Raw genomic sequence first — 14,191 nt, forward strand, 5'->3', positions numbered from 1 at the left:
TAAAAAAAAAAAAGAAAGAAAGAAAAGAAAGAAAAAGGTTTACAACCAATAACGGATACCTGCACGAGGGGCGGTCTCCACCGGAGGTTTTTCAGGGGAGCAGGGGTAAAGTTGAAAGAACCCGTGGGGCGCTTCTTAAGCAGTAATACGACTCCTGTAGGATTCTCTCTCAGTTTTCTCACCAGATTTTTTAGCTGCCATCCCACCTTCAAAGAAAGAAAATGAGGAGAAGGGACTCCCTTGTGAGTTATGAAAAGTCAAATCTATGAATTTATTCCAAGGAAATCAGTTGTGAGCAAGTAAGCAGACACTAGTGTGTCCATCTGAGCACTACTTAGAACTATGGAAAATTGGATGAAAGTCACACATTTCAAAAGTTCAAGCAAAATGGTTTTGGATTTAGTTAAAAGCGCTAGAGGGGAATATAAGTCTTAAGTCTCAATGAACCAACTCACCACGGTCTGCTGATTAACCTGAATGACTTCATCACCAGCGTGAATCTTCTGAGATCTGTCTGCAGGAGACTATTAGGAACAAACACAGAGACCTGTCTTATTTTTTTAAATCTTCTATTTGTTTCTGCTTCTATTTCTTCCTCCTCCTTTCTTCTGCAGACAATGAGGAGTGGAAATACAATTTTCTCCAGAACTATGACATGAAGCACTTATGAGACAATCCCAAGACAATATGGTCTGTCAAGCCTGCCATGGGGGTGGGCACTCATGTTCCCCACCTGATGAATGGCTGGCTGGTCCAGACCATCTGTCCGTTCCAACAGCCTGGTCCACCCACCAGGAAGAGTGGGACATGCTGCCAGGTCCACCTAACCCATCAGGAAGAGTGGGACATAATGCGACACAGTGAACTAATAAAAAAGGCTTTCTTTGGTTCATCTAACGTATATCCCTATCAAAATTAGTCCTGTAAAAGCTGACCAACTGCTTAACACGTAAAAACCATTGTTATGGTGATGTTCACATCTCCTTTTAAGCAATTATCAAAACGAACTCTTGTCTACTCAACCTTGTTTTACGCATCATCACAATGCTATTATAGCACAGAAAGATGGTGACATTGGAAAATGTACTTCTTTAAAGAAAATGAATTTAATTTAATGTACTTCTTTAGAGAATACAAACTTAAATTTTTGTCATTTTCTGGTTGAATCTAAAAATGAATGTGTTTTTAGTATCAGAAGTCCAGATTTTGATTCTGCCCAATAATACTTTGCTACAAATCTGCATATATATATATATATATATATATATATATATATATATATAGCTTTCTCTCCACTTATGTGTGCATATAAATATCTACAAATAATCTATTTCTCAAATATTTGTCCACAATATTCTGTTCAATTAATGAAACTAGCACTCTCTGAGTTTAAGGTGTCTCCTATGAGCAAAAGCAAAGAAAAGGATAAAACCTTGATTTCAAATTACAATCTAATGTTCTCGAGGCCGGAGTATTTTATTTGGTAACTTATGTAACCAACTGAATCTTCTGACATATTTATAATTATTTTTCTTTAAAAAAAAAGCAGCACCTCTGAACACAGTCAAGAGGATGGGAACCAAACACAAGACATCCTTGGCTGAATCTTCTTGCTCAACTGTTGGGACAGGCTCAACGAGAAATGAGCAAATAGCATTAAACTGTACAAACTATCCCTTCAATGTATCTAGGGCCAACGCAAGGCACAGGGAACTGAGAGTTATTTTTCCTGCCACCATAACAACCAGCAGTGTCTTCCCTGAGAGACCTGCACCGTGGGTACCTCAGGGAGATAGTCTACCTCAATCTCTTTCTCTTGAGGCCCTGAAAGAAAAAAACAGAATGTGTCTAGGCTCCCTTTTGCCCCTCCATGGCAGATGCTTAACCCATAGTTAGAGACCAATTTCCATAAGTCCATTCAGAATCAGTCCAGCCTAGATAATCTTCTCGGCTTAGGGTTCACTTAAGGTAAAGCTTCACTTTAAAAGATGGTTCTGAGGCTAGGATGTTCTTGTTTATGGATGTGCAATCTTAAAAACCAATCCTAAATGTCCTGAATTGACTTTCCTTCCTAGTGATCCTCATGCATTCATTTCTCAAATATCCTACCAGGTGATGAAGAGAGGTGTTTGGCAGAACACTGGTAAAGAGAGAGCTTGATACCAAAATTCTCCCTGGGGCAGTGACTCTTGCCTATTCTCACCACGAGCCAGACTACTGAAAAATGATGCTTGTTCTGGTTTTCTGCAAAAGGGCGATGACCTGGAGAAGAATGCATCCATTCTTCAGAGGCTAATCGAATTCCCACATCATCTCAGAGGTAGGGAACAGAAGTATGGATGAGATCCTGTCAAGGTGTTGGACAACTTCAAAAAAGAAGTCATTGAGAATCACTAGATACTGTTGGGCTGACCTTGGAGTGATCCTGACTTCTCGGGTAACCTCCCCCCAAAATGGACTGGAGGCCTAAGATAACCTACGGGCGTTGCTGCAGCCTGGAGGCCAAGATAAACACGGGGAATGCAATGGGTGATTTCCATCCACTACCAACCACAACACTAGGCTTCCTTTAACACATTCTAATACCGGGAGTGCCTGGGTGGCTTGGTAGGTTGAGCATTGGACACTTGATTTGGGCTTAGGTCATGATCTGGGGCCCTGCATGCGCTTCCGAGCTCAGTGGGGAGTCTGCTTGAGATGCGATGTCTCTCTTTCCCTCTCCCGCTGTCCCTCCCCCTGCTTGCACTCTCTCATTCATACACACACATATATACATACATACAAAACTTAACCAGCATTCTGATTTGAAAGTCACAACAACCGTTAAGTGCTAGCTGGAAGGCTGTCCCAGAGCTGGCAGCTGGCATTTTCTACTGCCATTTAAGTGTAAAACATGCAGCATTTAGGGTCAAATACCCAGATTAAGCCCTGGAGAAGTAGGCTCTTACCTACGGTCCCCAACCCCATCTGTAAGATTTAGCAAGTGTCTCACACATTCCAGGTACTCCGTGAACACAAGCTCAATGACTGAAAAGAATGAGTGACATTCTCAAATGGATTGCCAGAAGGAATAAGACAAGTTTTCCCGTTTTTGATCTTTCACAAGATGGAAACCACCTGTGTCTCTAGGATGACTTCTGTATAATCCTGCATGGGATCAACTACATCCATGTCAACCCTGAACCTCTCATCCAGTCTTACTGAGTCTTGTAGGAATTCCAGGAGACGTACCCTTGCATTTGACATTTCACTGTATTCAAAAGCAGCTTGTTTCGTCTCTCATTCAACTCTCATCCTTAAAGCCAAAGGATGGGGGGCTGGTTTGAAGAGGAGAAATCTGTGTGCCTTCTGGCAGTAACAGGATAGCGAACTACACATCTATCCAAGATGAAAACTGCTTTAAGGAGACCAGGGAGAGTCTGCAACCATACAGGTCTGGTGGTTAATTAAACAAGGCAATCACTAAATTGCTGAATGCAAACTTCCACTCTTTAAAAACTGAAATGACCTTCACCGTCCCCCTGAATCCTTCCAACTCCCAAACAATGTACCGAGTGGCACACAAGCATGTTCTCATTTTGGTTGACCTGAAATATACCAAGTCTCTGACAAGAATGAGGGATGAACCAAGTAATGAATTACGCATTTCATCTTCTGCACCACCCCTGACCTAAAAGCAGAACTTCCCGTGCTGTTACTGCCTATCAGGTGATATGCCAAAAAAAATCCCTATCGCTTCTCAGTGTGTTCTCACAGCAGCTCGACAAAGAAGGCTTAGACACCACCATCTTCCACTCATTCCTCTGCCAGAACCACACACCATATTTAAAATTCACTGACTGCCTTCAGCAATGTCACTTCTTTCTTGCTACGAATATCAAGCTTGTGTCACAAACCATCAAAGATCATGCCGTTTTATTTTATCAAAAGACGCTGCAGCTCGAGTTCAAAATTCAACACATTATTTCCAACAGATCAGAGGAGCTACCAAATTTCTTCTATTTTTAGAAATTATTTCCTCTTGTCTTAGTTGATTAAATAGCAGATTAGTTCCACAGACACATGCTTCTTTCATACAGATCCAGGAAGCTATTCTAACATTTCGACCCCCATATCAATGTCATCAAAAACTAGCCATATTGTAGGTTACAAAAAGAAAGCATTCAATTAGCTCTACTTTTCACAAATTCAAAATGTTAGAGGGGCTCAAGAAAACCTTTCATGGAGCAGCATTTCCAAAAGGAAGTGAACAGTGTACAAAGACTCTCACAGGAAAAGCAGCCCTGCTTTTTCTATTCAAAAGATTGGGGGTGGGGGGGGCAGGGGGGTACTAAATTTCAGTATCATGCCAAATATTACAAAACACAACTCTGTAAAAAGTATCTACACTGTGTAAAAGTCCCAAAATAGCTTCTCTGGTGATCCATCTAAATTCCATTAAACAACAACAAAAAACTGTATTTTACACATACGGCTACTAATTTCAGTTCTTATAAGAGTGGTTTTCAACCACAAAGAGATCATTGTTTTTAGACTTACGGGTTAACACTTCCAGGGTGCAAAGGAATAATTAACAAGGGTGGGGGGTAAAAACTGGGCAAGGTATGGGAACAAGAGCAATAAAAGACAATTTAAATAATAAATTCCCAACAGCTGGGGATAAGCAGTATGCTAGCAACAGAAATAAACAAAACAGCACCCACGCTCTCACCGCAGATAATAAAATAGGATGAACACGTTGGAACGAAAAGTATAGGGACCACGCGTCACATTTGTTTAAACACACGACAGCTTTTACATTTAACGGATGTGCGCACTTACGTTCTCGGTGGTTCCAGTAATCACGTGCAATCCATCATAGGTTGATTTGATGTACATGCCCTAGAGGGAGTCACAAACATATTAACTCATTACTCCAACATTCAGAAACACAGCCGCCAGGGAGACTTCATCTTATAAAACATTAAAGGCAATCGCTTCGGGACAACACGCATTTCTAAGCCGCCTGAAACTCTGGGAAACCAGAGCCAAGGAGCAGTGAAGGGAGCTCAGAAAGGGAACACTCATGAAAGAAATCAGCAGCCGGATCTCTCTGGTATTATAATTTGTGTACTGGGCACGGAGAATTTTCCCATAACTCTGGGGACTCGGAAGGCACCTTCTCAGACCCGCGGAATGAATGAGGCATTTCAAACACGGACTGTTCTCTCCTGACCTTCTCCTGGGTGACACGATATATTCAGATAAATGGGGGATCAGCAGTCATCATGGGTGACTTGCTTAAGCCACCAGCAACCCAGACTAGGATACACGAGCCAAGATTATTAACCAACACGACACAGGGAGTAAATCAGAAACAGGCACCGCTCCGTTTTAAGGGAAGGGTAAAGCCAAATGCACTCCTGCTGACGGGCCTGGTGAGCAAACTCACAGGCAAATGCCATACCATGGAGGAAACATTTCCACTGTTTGATGTACCAGACATAAAAAAATTTTATTAAATGTTCATAAGATTGGGGGAAAGAACAAAAAAGTCGACCGGGCAAAGAGTAGTATCGAATTTGCAATAACATATCAAAGCTGCAATAACGTAGATCTTCCTCAGATATCATGTGGACCCTGAACGTGTCCTGCTCAGCAACCTACACCACCCTGTAGTAAGAATCTCATCAAACGCTAACACCTTCAAGGGTCTCCCCATTCCTCTCCTTTCCTGTTTCTTTCTCTCACAGAGGAATCCCTTTCTCCTGACCTATGCAACTCCTCCTTCCAAAGCATTTGCTTATAGAACTTTCCATCTGAAAACAACAAGTCTACTTCTGCCCGTCTGGGGTATTTCTCTGCTTCAAGCCAGAACTATAAACTCACCTCCAGGAAGTCTTCCCTGATTAATCTACTATCATCCATCAGGTGAACCCAAGAAGTCTCAACATGCATATTGCTATGTACTAAGACTGAACTTGTCGATACTCAGTTGATTTTTGTTTTCCTGAGAGCGGAGTCTGCCTTGGCGTCTCCCCACAGCTACCTACACACTAGGCCTTCCTCCCCGCCGCCTTCCTCCTCATCAGTGCCAGCATCAGAACCTGCACAGCCAACAATGACTACACGGGAACCATGTGTCCAGCAGCTGGTACCCAGCACTCCTCATCTAATTTAATACTTTCAACAACTCTGTGAGGCAGTAATTATTAGGGTTCACCTCTGTCAGATGAGGAAACCAAGCTCTCTCAAACTTACAGCCCTGAAAAGCTTATCAGGGAGCCCTGTAGCCTCCCCACTGGAAGATGTAGGTACCGAGGCACAGATCCAGGGAAGGAATCTGCCCGTGTGTACGCTCAGGGCCTGTTCGTATAGGGCTCCTACAGTGCTCATGAAACATTTCTGAACTTGTTTTTAAGAAATCATTTTGTTCCACCGGCTCTTCTCACATTCATCCTAAGTGCTAATACAGACTTTCAGAGCAGATGTTGTTTTGTACCCAGAAACCATCTTTCCTTTGTGTAAATGTTTTATATCTCCCTGCATGGCCAAGTCCTAAAAATAAAATTGTTAAGACAATTCCTTCAAGATATGAGAATATAGTTTAAAAACGGTATTTATTTTTATACACCGAAGACATAAAACATACCAACAGTTCAAGGTGGCAAATTCCTAACTGCATAATGGAAGACAATCGAATTGAATTCTATTCAGAATCATAGTAAAAGCAGTAAGGAGTTGGGGAAAAAAAAAAACTTTAATAAATGATAGTATGTTATTATGTGAAAAGGAAGCAAGCATTTCCGGCACCTGGGAGGCTTAGTGGGTTAAGCCCCTGCCTTCAGTTCACGTCATGATTCTGGGGTCTTGGGATCGAGTCCCCAGTCAGGCTCCTGCTCTGCAGGGGGTCCGCTTCTCCCTCTGCCCCTCCCCTCACTCGTTTTCTCAAGCTCTCAATCTCTCTCCCAAATAAATCAATCTTCAAAATAATTAAAAGAAGAAAAGAAAAGAAAAAGAGGAAAGAGAAGAGAAGAGACAAGAAGAAAGGAAAAAGAAAGCAAGTATTGCTAGAATTCTTACCAGGCCTTCCCCAGGTTTAACGTTGGGCAAGTGAACCTCCTCCAGACATGCACACTGGCTCATAACCGGATCCGTAGTAGATCGTATTGTTTTGTCACAGATGCCATTTAAAACCTTGACCTCAAGTTGGGAGAGGCAAATAGGAAAGGTTCAATCATTAACCAAGTTTATCTCAATCTGAATTTTAAAGAAACGCACTTCCCCTACAAACCTGAGCTCCCATCAGCAATTATTTTAATAATGCTACTCCATGAAGCCAAGGCATGTGAACTTTGCATTTGCAATCTGTAGAAATGGGGCCACTACTTGGGTGTTTAAAGCGTACAGCCCTTCCAAGAATTATGGCCACTAAAAAGCAGAGACTGCACAGAAACCCCCATTTGGCGGTGGAGGAGAATCGCCTCTTCCCAGCCATCTGCATGATGTCTTCGTGATCACTCACATTCTGTGCCTATCAAATACTCACAAGGCGAGAAGAATTTTTTTTTTTTTTTGTCTGCAGCTGCTTTTTTTTTTTAATAGATTTTCTTTTTAAAGCAATTTTATTAGGTTTACAGAAAAACTGAGCACACAGTACAGCATTTCCCTATACTGCCTTCCCCACCCCAACACAATTTCCAGTAATAGCTATAACATGGCTAATAAGAACAAGATATCAAAACGTTCTGCATTAGTATGGTACATCTGTTACAACCAATGACCCAAAACTGGTAGCTTTTTATCAAAAGAGAGTCCAGTTTCCATTAGGGTGCACTCTTTGGGGTGTATAGTTCCACGGGTTTTAACAAACGCATAATGCTATGTATCTACCACTATATACCATACAGACTAATTTCACTACTTAAAACCCCCCTGCTCCACCTCCGTCACCCTCCTGACAATGAACCCTTGGCAATCACTGACCGGCTTACTGTCTCTGGGGTTTGGCCTCTTCCAGAACGTCAAATAATAAGAATCCTACGATATGTAGCCTTTTCAGCTTGGCTGCTTTCCCTTGGTGATGTGCATTTAAGGTTCTGCCATATCTCTTCATGGCTTTATAGATCATTTCTTTTTATGAGTGACTGGAATATCCTGAGTATTCTAAATGACATTCTACTGTCTACATGTGCCAGTTTATACAGTCACCTACTGGAGGACATCTTGGCTGCTTCCAAGTTTTGACAATTGTGAATAAACCTGCTATAACATTCTGTGTAGGTTTTCTGTAATTAGGTAAATACCCAGGGGTCTAACTGCTAGATAAGGGGGTAAGAGTAGGCTTGGTTTTCCAAGAAACTCCTGCAGTATCTTCCAAAGGGGCTGTACCATTCTGCATTCCCACCAGCAATCAACTACTTCTCTAATCCTTGCCAACATTTGTTGTTGTCATGTTTTGGGTTTTAGTCATTCTAACAGGTGTGTAGTGGTGTCTCACTACTGTTTTAATTTGCAATTCCCTAATGAAACTGGATGCTGAACACTGTTCCCTATATTCATTTGTCAAATGCCTATCTTCTTTGGAGGTGTCTGTTCAGATCCTTTGCCCACTTTTTAACTGGGTTTATTTTCTTATTATTGCATTTCAACAGTTCTTTGTATATTTTGGATACAAGTTCTTTATCTGGTATGTGTTTTAAGAATACTTGCTCCCTGTCTTTGGCTTGTCTTTGGATCCTCTTAACACTGCATTTCATGGAGCAAAGCGTTCCATCTCAAGGAGATCTACCTTGCCAGTTTTTCTTTCATGGATTCTATCTTTGGTGTTTTTTTTTTTTTTTTTAAGATTTTATTTATTTATTTGACAGAGAGAAATCACAAGTAGATGGAGAGGCAGGCAGAGAGAGAGAGGGAAGCAGGCTCTCTGCTGAGCAGAAAGCCCGATGCGGGACTCGATCCCAGGACTCTGAGATCATGACCTGAGCCGAAGGCAGCGGCTTAACCCACTGAGCCACCCAGGCGCCCCCTATCTTTGGTGTTTTATCTAAACATTCATCAGCAAACATAAGGTTAACCTAGATTTTCTCCTGTTATAATTTAGGCAATAAATAGATTCGTGCTTGGGGCACCTGCTCAGTAGGTTAAAGCCTCTGCCTTCGGCTCAGGTCATGATCCCAGGTCCTAGGATCAAGCCCCGAATCGGGCTCTCTGCTCAGCAGGGAGCCTGCTTCCCCCTCTCTGTTTGCCTCTCTGCCTACTTATGATCTCTGTCTGTCAAATAAATAAATTTTTAAAAATCTAAAAAAAAAAAATAGATTTGTGTTTTATATTTAGGATGTATGATCTTTTTAGTGATGGCTCACATTCTCCGACCCCAAACGTTGACAAGGTAAAATTTTTGAGCCATGAAGATCCTTGGTAAGTGGTCTCCAGGTAAAAATAACCATGGCTACATGTGGTGGTTTCCTCCAGTCAGATTCACCTAATCTTTCAAAATTAAGCCACCAAAGAAATCAGGAAATTTCAAAGAGGATTTTTTTTTTTCCAAGGGGGAGAATCCAAGAAGTGACACTTCTTACATTCCCCCAATTTGTTTAGCTTCCCTATTTATGGAAAATATATTTATAGCTGTTTCATTGCTAAATTCCTCAACATCAGTGGGAGGAAGGCCTTATCAAAAGAGCACAGGCCAGCTTATGTCAAAGGGAGGAAGCAAAGATGACTAAGTCACAAAATTTCTTTAAACAATCACAGCACATCCCCCACCTCCATCATAAGGTTTTTGCCAAGGATTTTTTTTTTTAATCAAAATGTTCCTAAAGTGAAATCTGTGGATCAGTGTACCTTGATTATCAGCCTAGCTAGTAATTTAAGTATAACTGTACCTACTGAAATGTTAGAAGACAAGAGACCTCCATCTACCCAAGCACAGGAATTTTCACAGTAGTCATTTTCTTCTTGTTATTAAATAACTTTCATTCTTCCCTTTTGACCTTAAGTCCCCAAAACCCAGTATTTCAAAGTATATCCTGAAGGAATTAGCCACAGAATTCTTGCTCGAATTGATGTGAGTTCCACTGGTTTGGGGAAAGGAATTTTACAGTAATTTTTAAAAGGTATACTTACTACAGTTAAAACTTTATCCTCCATTTCTGCAACAAGGCAATCCTAATGAAGGAAAGAAGAATAAAACTGTAAAAGCTAGAAACTTCCAAAAACTGTTGGCTTAGCTCTATAGGTACTTCCTGGAGCCCAAGATGTGGCTGGCACGCCCCTGACCCTGCAACCCAAGGAGTCCTGCACTGAATTCAGAGGGCACAGAGCGGGGCATCCAACCCCTCCCAAGGCTCTGCCCTCTCCTGACCAAAGGAGCTTATCATCCAAGGAATGCGTTTGGCCAATTATTTAATCAGAAAACCTATGAAAAATAACTGAACTGAAACCCACCGACCATCTAGACTGGGCAGAGAGCAGTAAGCCAGAAGTCAAGTCCAAGAAACCTGAACAATGGCTCCTGAATGTGACCCCACACTCAGCCAGCCCCTGGCCAACAAGCCAGGAATCTTTTAGCTCTGGGCCTGCCTATAAGAATAGCTTTCAAATAAGGGCTTGAGTAAACATAGCCACAGAAGTTTATTTTAAGCACCACCGAGATTAAATCAGATATCTCAGTCCTTAATAAATGAAAAAGGTTCAACAAAACATTCATTAACACACTGCCAAAAAAGTGGTCTTGAGGTATGCTATTGATGACATTAAATAAAGGGCTGGAATGCAAAGCATTATTTACTCAGCTTGAGAACAAAAGACTCAGAACTGTACGAACCTGGTTGGCTGATGATAGGAGTCACCATTGTCCTGTCTAAAAGTGGTCAGAGTGAAGCCGCTGACGTCAAACTCTCACAGTTAACCTTCTAGAACTGGTCTACAGCAGAGGTTTCCCACCCACGGGGCACAGTACACAGGAAAAAAGGGGACTAGATTCTTTATAGTTCTTTTGCACCATTAAGTCTAGTCTAATCCCAAACTAGGACATTCTAATTCTTTCATGGACATGAAAGATATAAATCAACTCTGTTGAAATTGTCAAAGATTTTTACTTCAATCGAAAGTCATTTGAGGTCATTTCTCTACTATCATGGGGTGGGGGGGGGGGCTGGGTTAGAAATGTATGATACTCTACCCTACACAATTCTGTAATCAGATTTTTGGGGTCTTCCTAAAAAAATTCTCTACTAGGGCGCCTGGGTGGCTCAGTGGGTTGGGCCTCTGTCTTCGGCTCAGGTCATGATCTCAGGGTCCTGGGATCGAGTCCCACATTGTACTCTCTGCTCAGCAGGGAGCCTGCTTCCCCCTCTCTCTCTGCCTGCCTCTCTGCCTACTTGTGATCTCTCTCTGTCAAATAAACAAAATCCTAAAAAAAAAAAAATCTCTATTAGATTAAAAAATGTGGGAAACAATACTACTCCATTTCTCCCAAAATTTACAGATTCTCAGGAAAAGAGCAGCCAAGTAAGGACACACTTTAAAAAAGAAGTTTAGAAATGTATTTTTACATGTGTAAATCTGATATAAACTCAAACTACAGAAGCAATTTCTGTAAGACAGAATAATCATAGCTCAAAAATGTGCTGTTCCTCCTCCCTCTTGTGCACAGAACTAAGCCATCAACTACCACCACGGTTCAACCCCTATTAAAACCATTGGAAAGAAAGAATTATTAAATAAATACCAATTTTAGCAAACAATACTTATGTTGTCTTGTGCTAGAAATAAAACTAATCATACGTGTTTATGATTTTTTTTTACTATAAATCCCAAAATGACATGGGCCCTGCCACCCTCCTGAGATAATCACCCACAGGCAAAGGGCTCCTCTCGATATACCAAAGCCCACAACTCAAGGCAGCTATGGGCTCTCGTGGTTCCTGACACTTAATTCCCTGACAGATCCAAGAAGCCACCAAGAAAATGGGCTCCATGCAGCATTGGAACCAAGGTGTGAGAGGGACTCTCCTGCCTCCCAAAACTATTCCAGTCAGCATGCAAAAGAGCCCCCTTTTTACCTTCCGCCACCATGAACATAGGTTCCCACACCCGTTTCTACTGGGAGGAAGCAGCTGCAGGCATGACTTCATGTTGTTTGGCATAAAGGCAATGGAATGGGAAAAAGAAGCTCTGGAACCAAGTCACCCCTCGGGAGCCAGGCAGTGGAGCTGATCTCTGTCATATCCCTTGGGTCACCCAGATCAGCAGACTTAGGCCAGCCTACTGGGCAGACCCCCCGCCAGGGCCACCATCGGGTGCCCCTTCCTTCATGGCTCTTCCTCATTCTACCTTCTTACCAATGGAGGAGACTTCAGCAACCTGTCACCCTCTCTGTGCTGTCTCTTCCTGTAAAGCAGGCATGATAAACCCTAACTCAGAGATCTGCTGAGAAGTAAATGTGGTAACAGATGTCAAAGATGTCACATGCACCTGAGACACAACCAGCACCCAATAAATGCTCTCATGGCTTCTTTTTCCTCTGCTTCCATGGCCATATCACTTCCTGTTCAGTCCTTCTGGGCTTTCTAATGCTCATTCCCCCCAATTTTTTTCCACAGTGGAACTCTGGTGCCTGCCATTGTCATTTCATCTCTCACCCCTGTGACTGCAGTTTTCATGTCATTGCCACTTCACGGGGACAGACGGAAGATACAGCCCTTCCCATCCGAGTTTCCCTCGTAGGACGGTAGAGCCTGAAAACTGGACAGGGACTCTATCTGAGGACTTGGTGTGGGATGGCAGCTGAGGCACACTTACAAGAAGGGTGCAGTCTCCTCACAGGGGAAAAAGCAGCAGCTCTTTACCCTTCAGATCAGAAGACGGACACATTATCCTTAAACGGAAAGATGCAGACAACGTGACAAGAAAGAGAAGGGCGGATGACAACACAGGGAAGAAAAGGAGCAGAAGCATAAGCAAACCGCTCTCCTCACAGATGGAGACAAAAGGAGTAAGACCCAAAGAGAACATGTTCCTTGTCACTGGATGAAGGACACAACTTTCATTCCTTAAATTTCCCAGAGAAAAGGAATAAATGGAAAAGACAGGTTTCTTCCGGAAAAGTCAAGAGACCTTCTGCCAAGAAGTTCTGGAGAAAACTATTCTTCTCCTCATTGGAAGACAGTGTGAAGTCTTCTGGCTCATTCAGTCTTGTTGCTGCTGTCACACGGCATATAGAAAAAGGCATTCAGCTCATTCATCAAGTTTGTTATTTCTAATTTGTGTGCACACAAACATTCCACTTGCCAAGGCACCTGTGTTCTCTAATTGCTAAAGAAAACATATGTTCACAAGAGCTAAACATCTTTCCAATCTAAGTTCATAAAATGATACTCCCATGTATATTCATATTTTGCCAGTTTCAGACCATCCTTAAAAATTGTTCAAATTTTAAAAACAACCAAAAAAAAAAAACCAAAAACAGAAAAAAAAAGAGCAATATACTTGTTGACTTTCTCTCCTTAAATCATCAACTTTGTTTCCAGAAAACCAGTATAAGGCATGATTTTTTTATATTTCCTACTCTATGCTATTATTTCTTATGGATACTGTACTTTACATATATTATCTCATTTTATCTTTCTACCAATCTTTTGAGGTAGATATTACTATTTTAAAATAAAACATTTTACATTATATCTCTATATCTAATTTTACACAAATACATACATGTGGTTAAGTAATATTCTTTGTAAATGAAAGAAGTGCTTCTTTTCCATCCCAGGGTAGAGGGGGTTTGGCTCTTTTGCTCCATCCCCAATTCTCTCCCTGCCAAAGAAAACCCAACTTTTCTTTTCTTCCAAATTGCCTACTGCACTTATTCCTTTGTATGCAGGTTTCTGGATTTGCCATTATATTACACTTTTTTTTCCTTTTTTTTCTTATTGAACAATAACTGCTAGAAATCCTGCCAAATCATCTGGTAAGGTAAATATTAGTATTCCCATTTTACAGACAAAAAAACTGAGGTTCCTAAGTTTTAAGTGACCCATCCAAGGTCTCAGGGTTAATTAGTGTAGAGGTAGGATTTGAACCCATGGTTATCTCTGAAGCACCCGCTCAATGAGCACCAAGGGGAAAACAAAAACCATACCTCTTGTGTCCCCTAAGTTGGGCTGAATTTCTTCCGATAAGTGACAAAGTCTCATCAGCTGATTTATCA

At 41.6% G+C, this 14,191-nt stretch overlaps 1 protein-coding gene across 2 annotated transcripts in view; it reads right to left on the reverse strand.

The window, feature by feature from the left end:
- Window positions 1-14,191, reverse strand: part of CNKSR3 (CNKSR family member 3) — an 88,789-nt gene that overhangs the window by 11,399 nt on the left and 63,199 nt on the right. For both annotated transcript variants that reach the window (XM_059401305.1, XM_059401304.1), the window contains 5 exons: window positions 10,108-10,149; window positions 7,063-7,182; window positions 4,822-4,881; window positions 456-524; window positions 60-206 (listed from right to left, as the gene is read on the reverse strand). In XM_059401305.1, coding sequence (XP_059257288.1) covers window positions 60-206; window positions 456-524; window positions 4,822-4,881; window positions 7,063-7,182; window positions 10,108-10,149 — 438 coding nt within the window. The remainder of the gene's footprint in view (window positions 1-59; window positions 207-455; window positions 525-4,821; window positions 4,882-7,062; window positions 7,183-10,107; window positions 10,150-14,191) is intronic.

This window comes from Mustela nigripes, chromosome 5 (genome assembly GCF_022355385.1).
Source record: "Mustela nigripes isolate SB6536 chromosome 5, MUSNIG.SB6536, whole genome shotgun sequence".
Lineage (NCBI taxonomy): Eukaryota > Metazoa > Chordata > Mammalia > Carnivora > Mustelidae > Mustela > Mustela nigripes.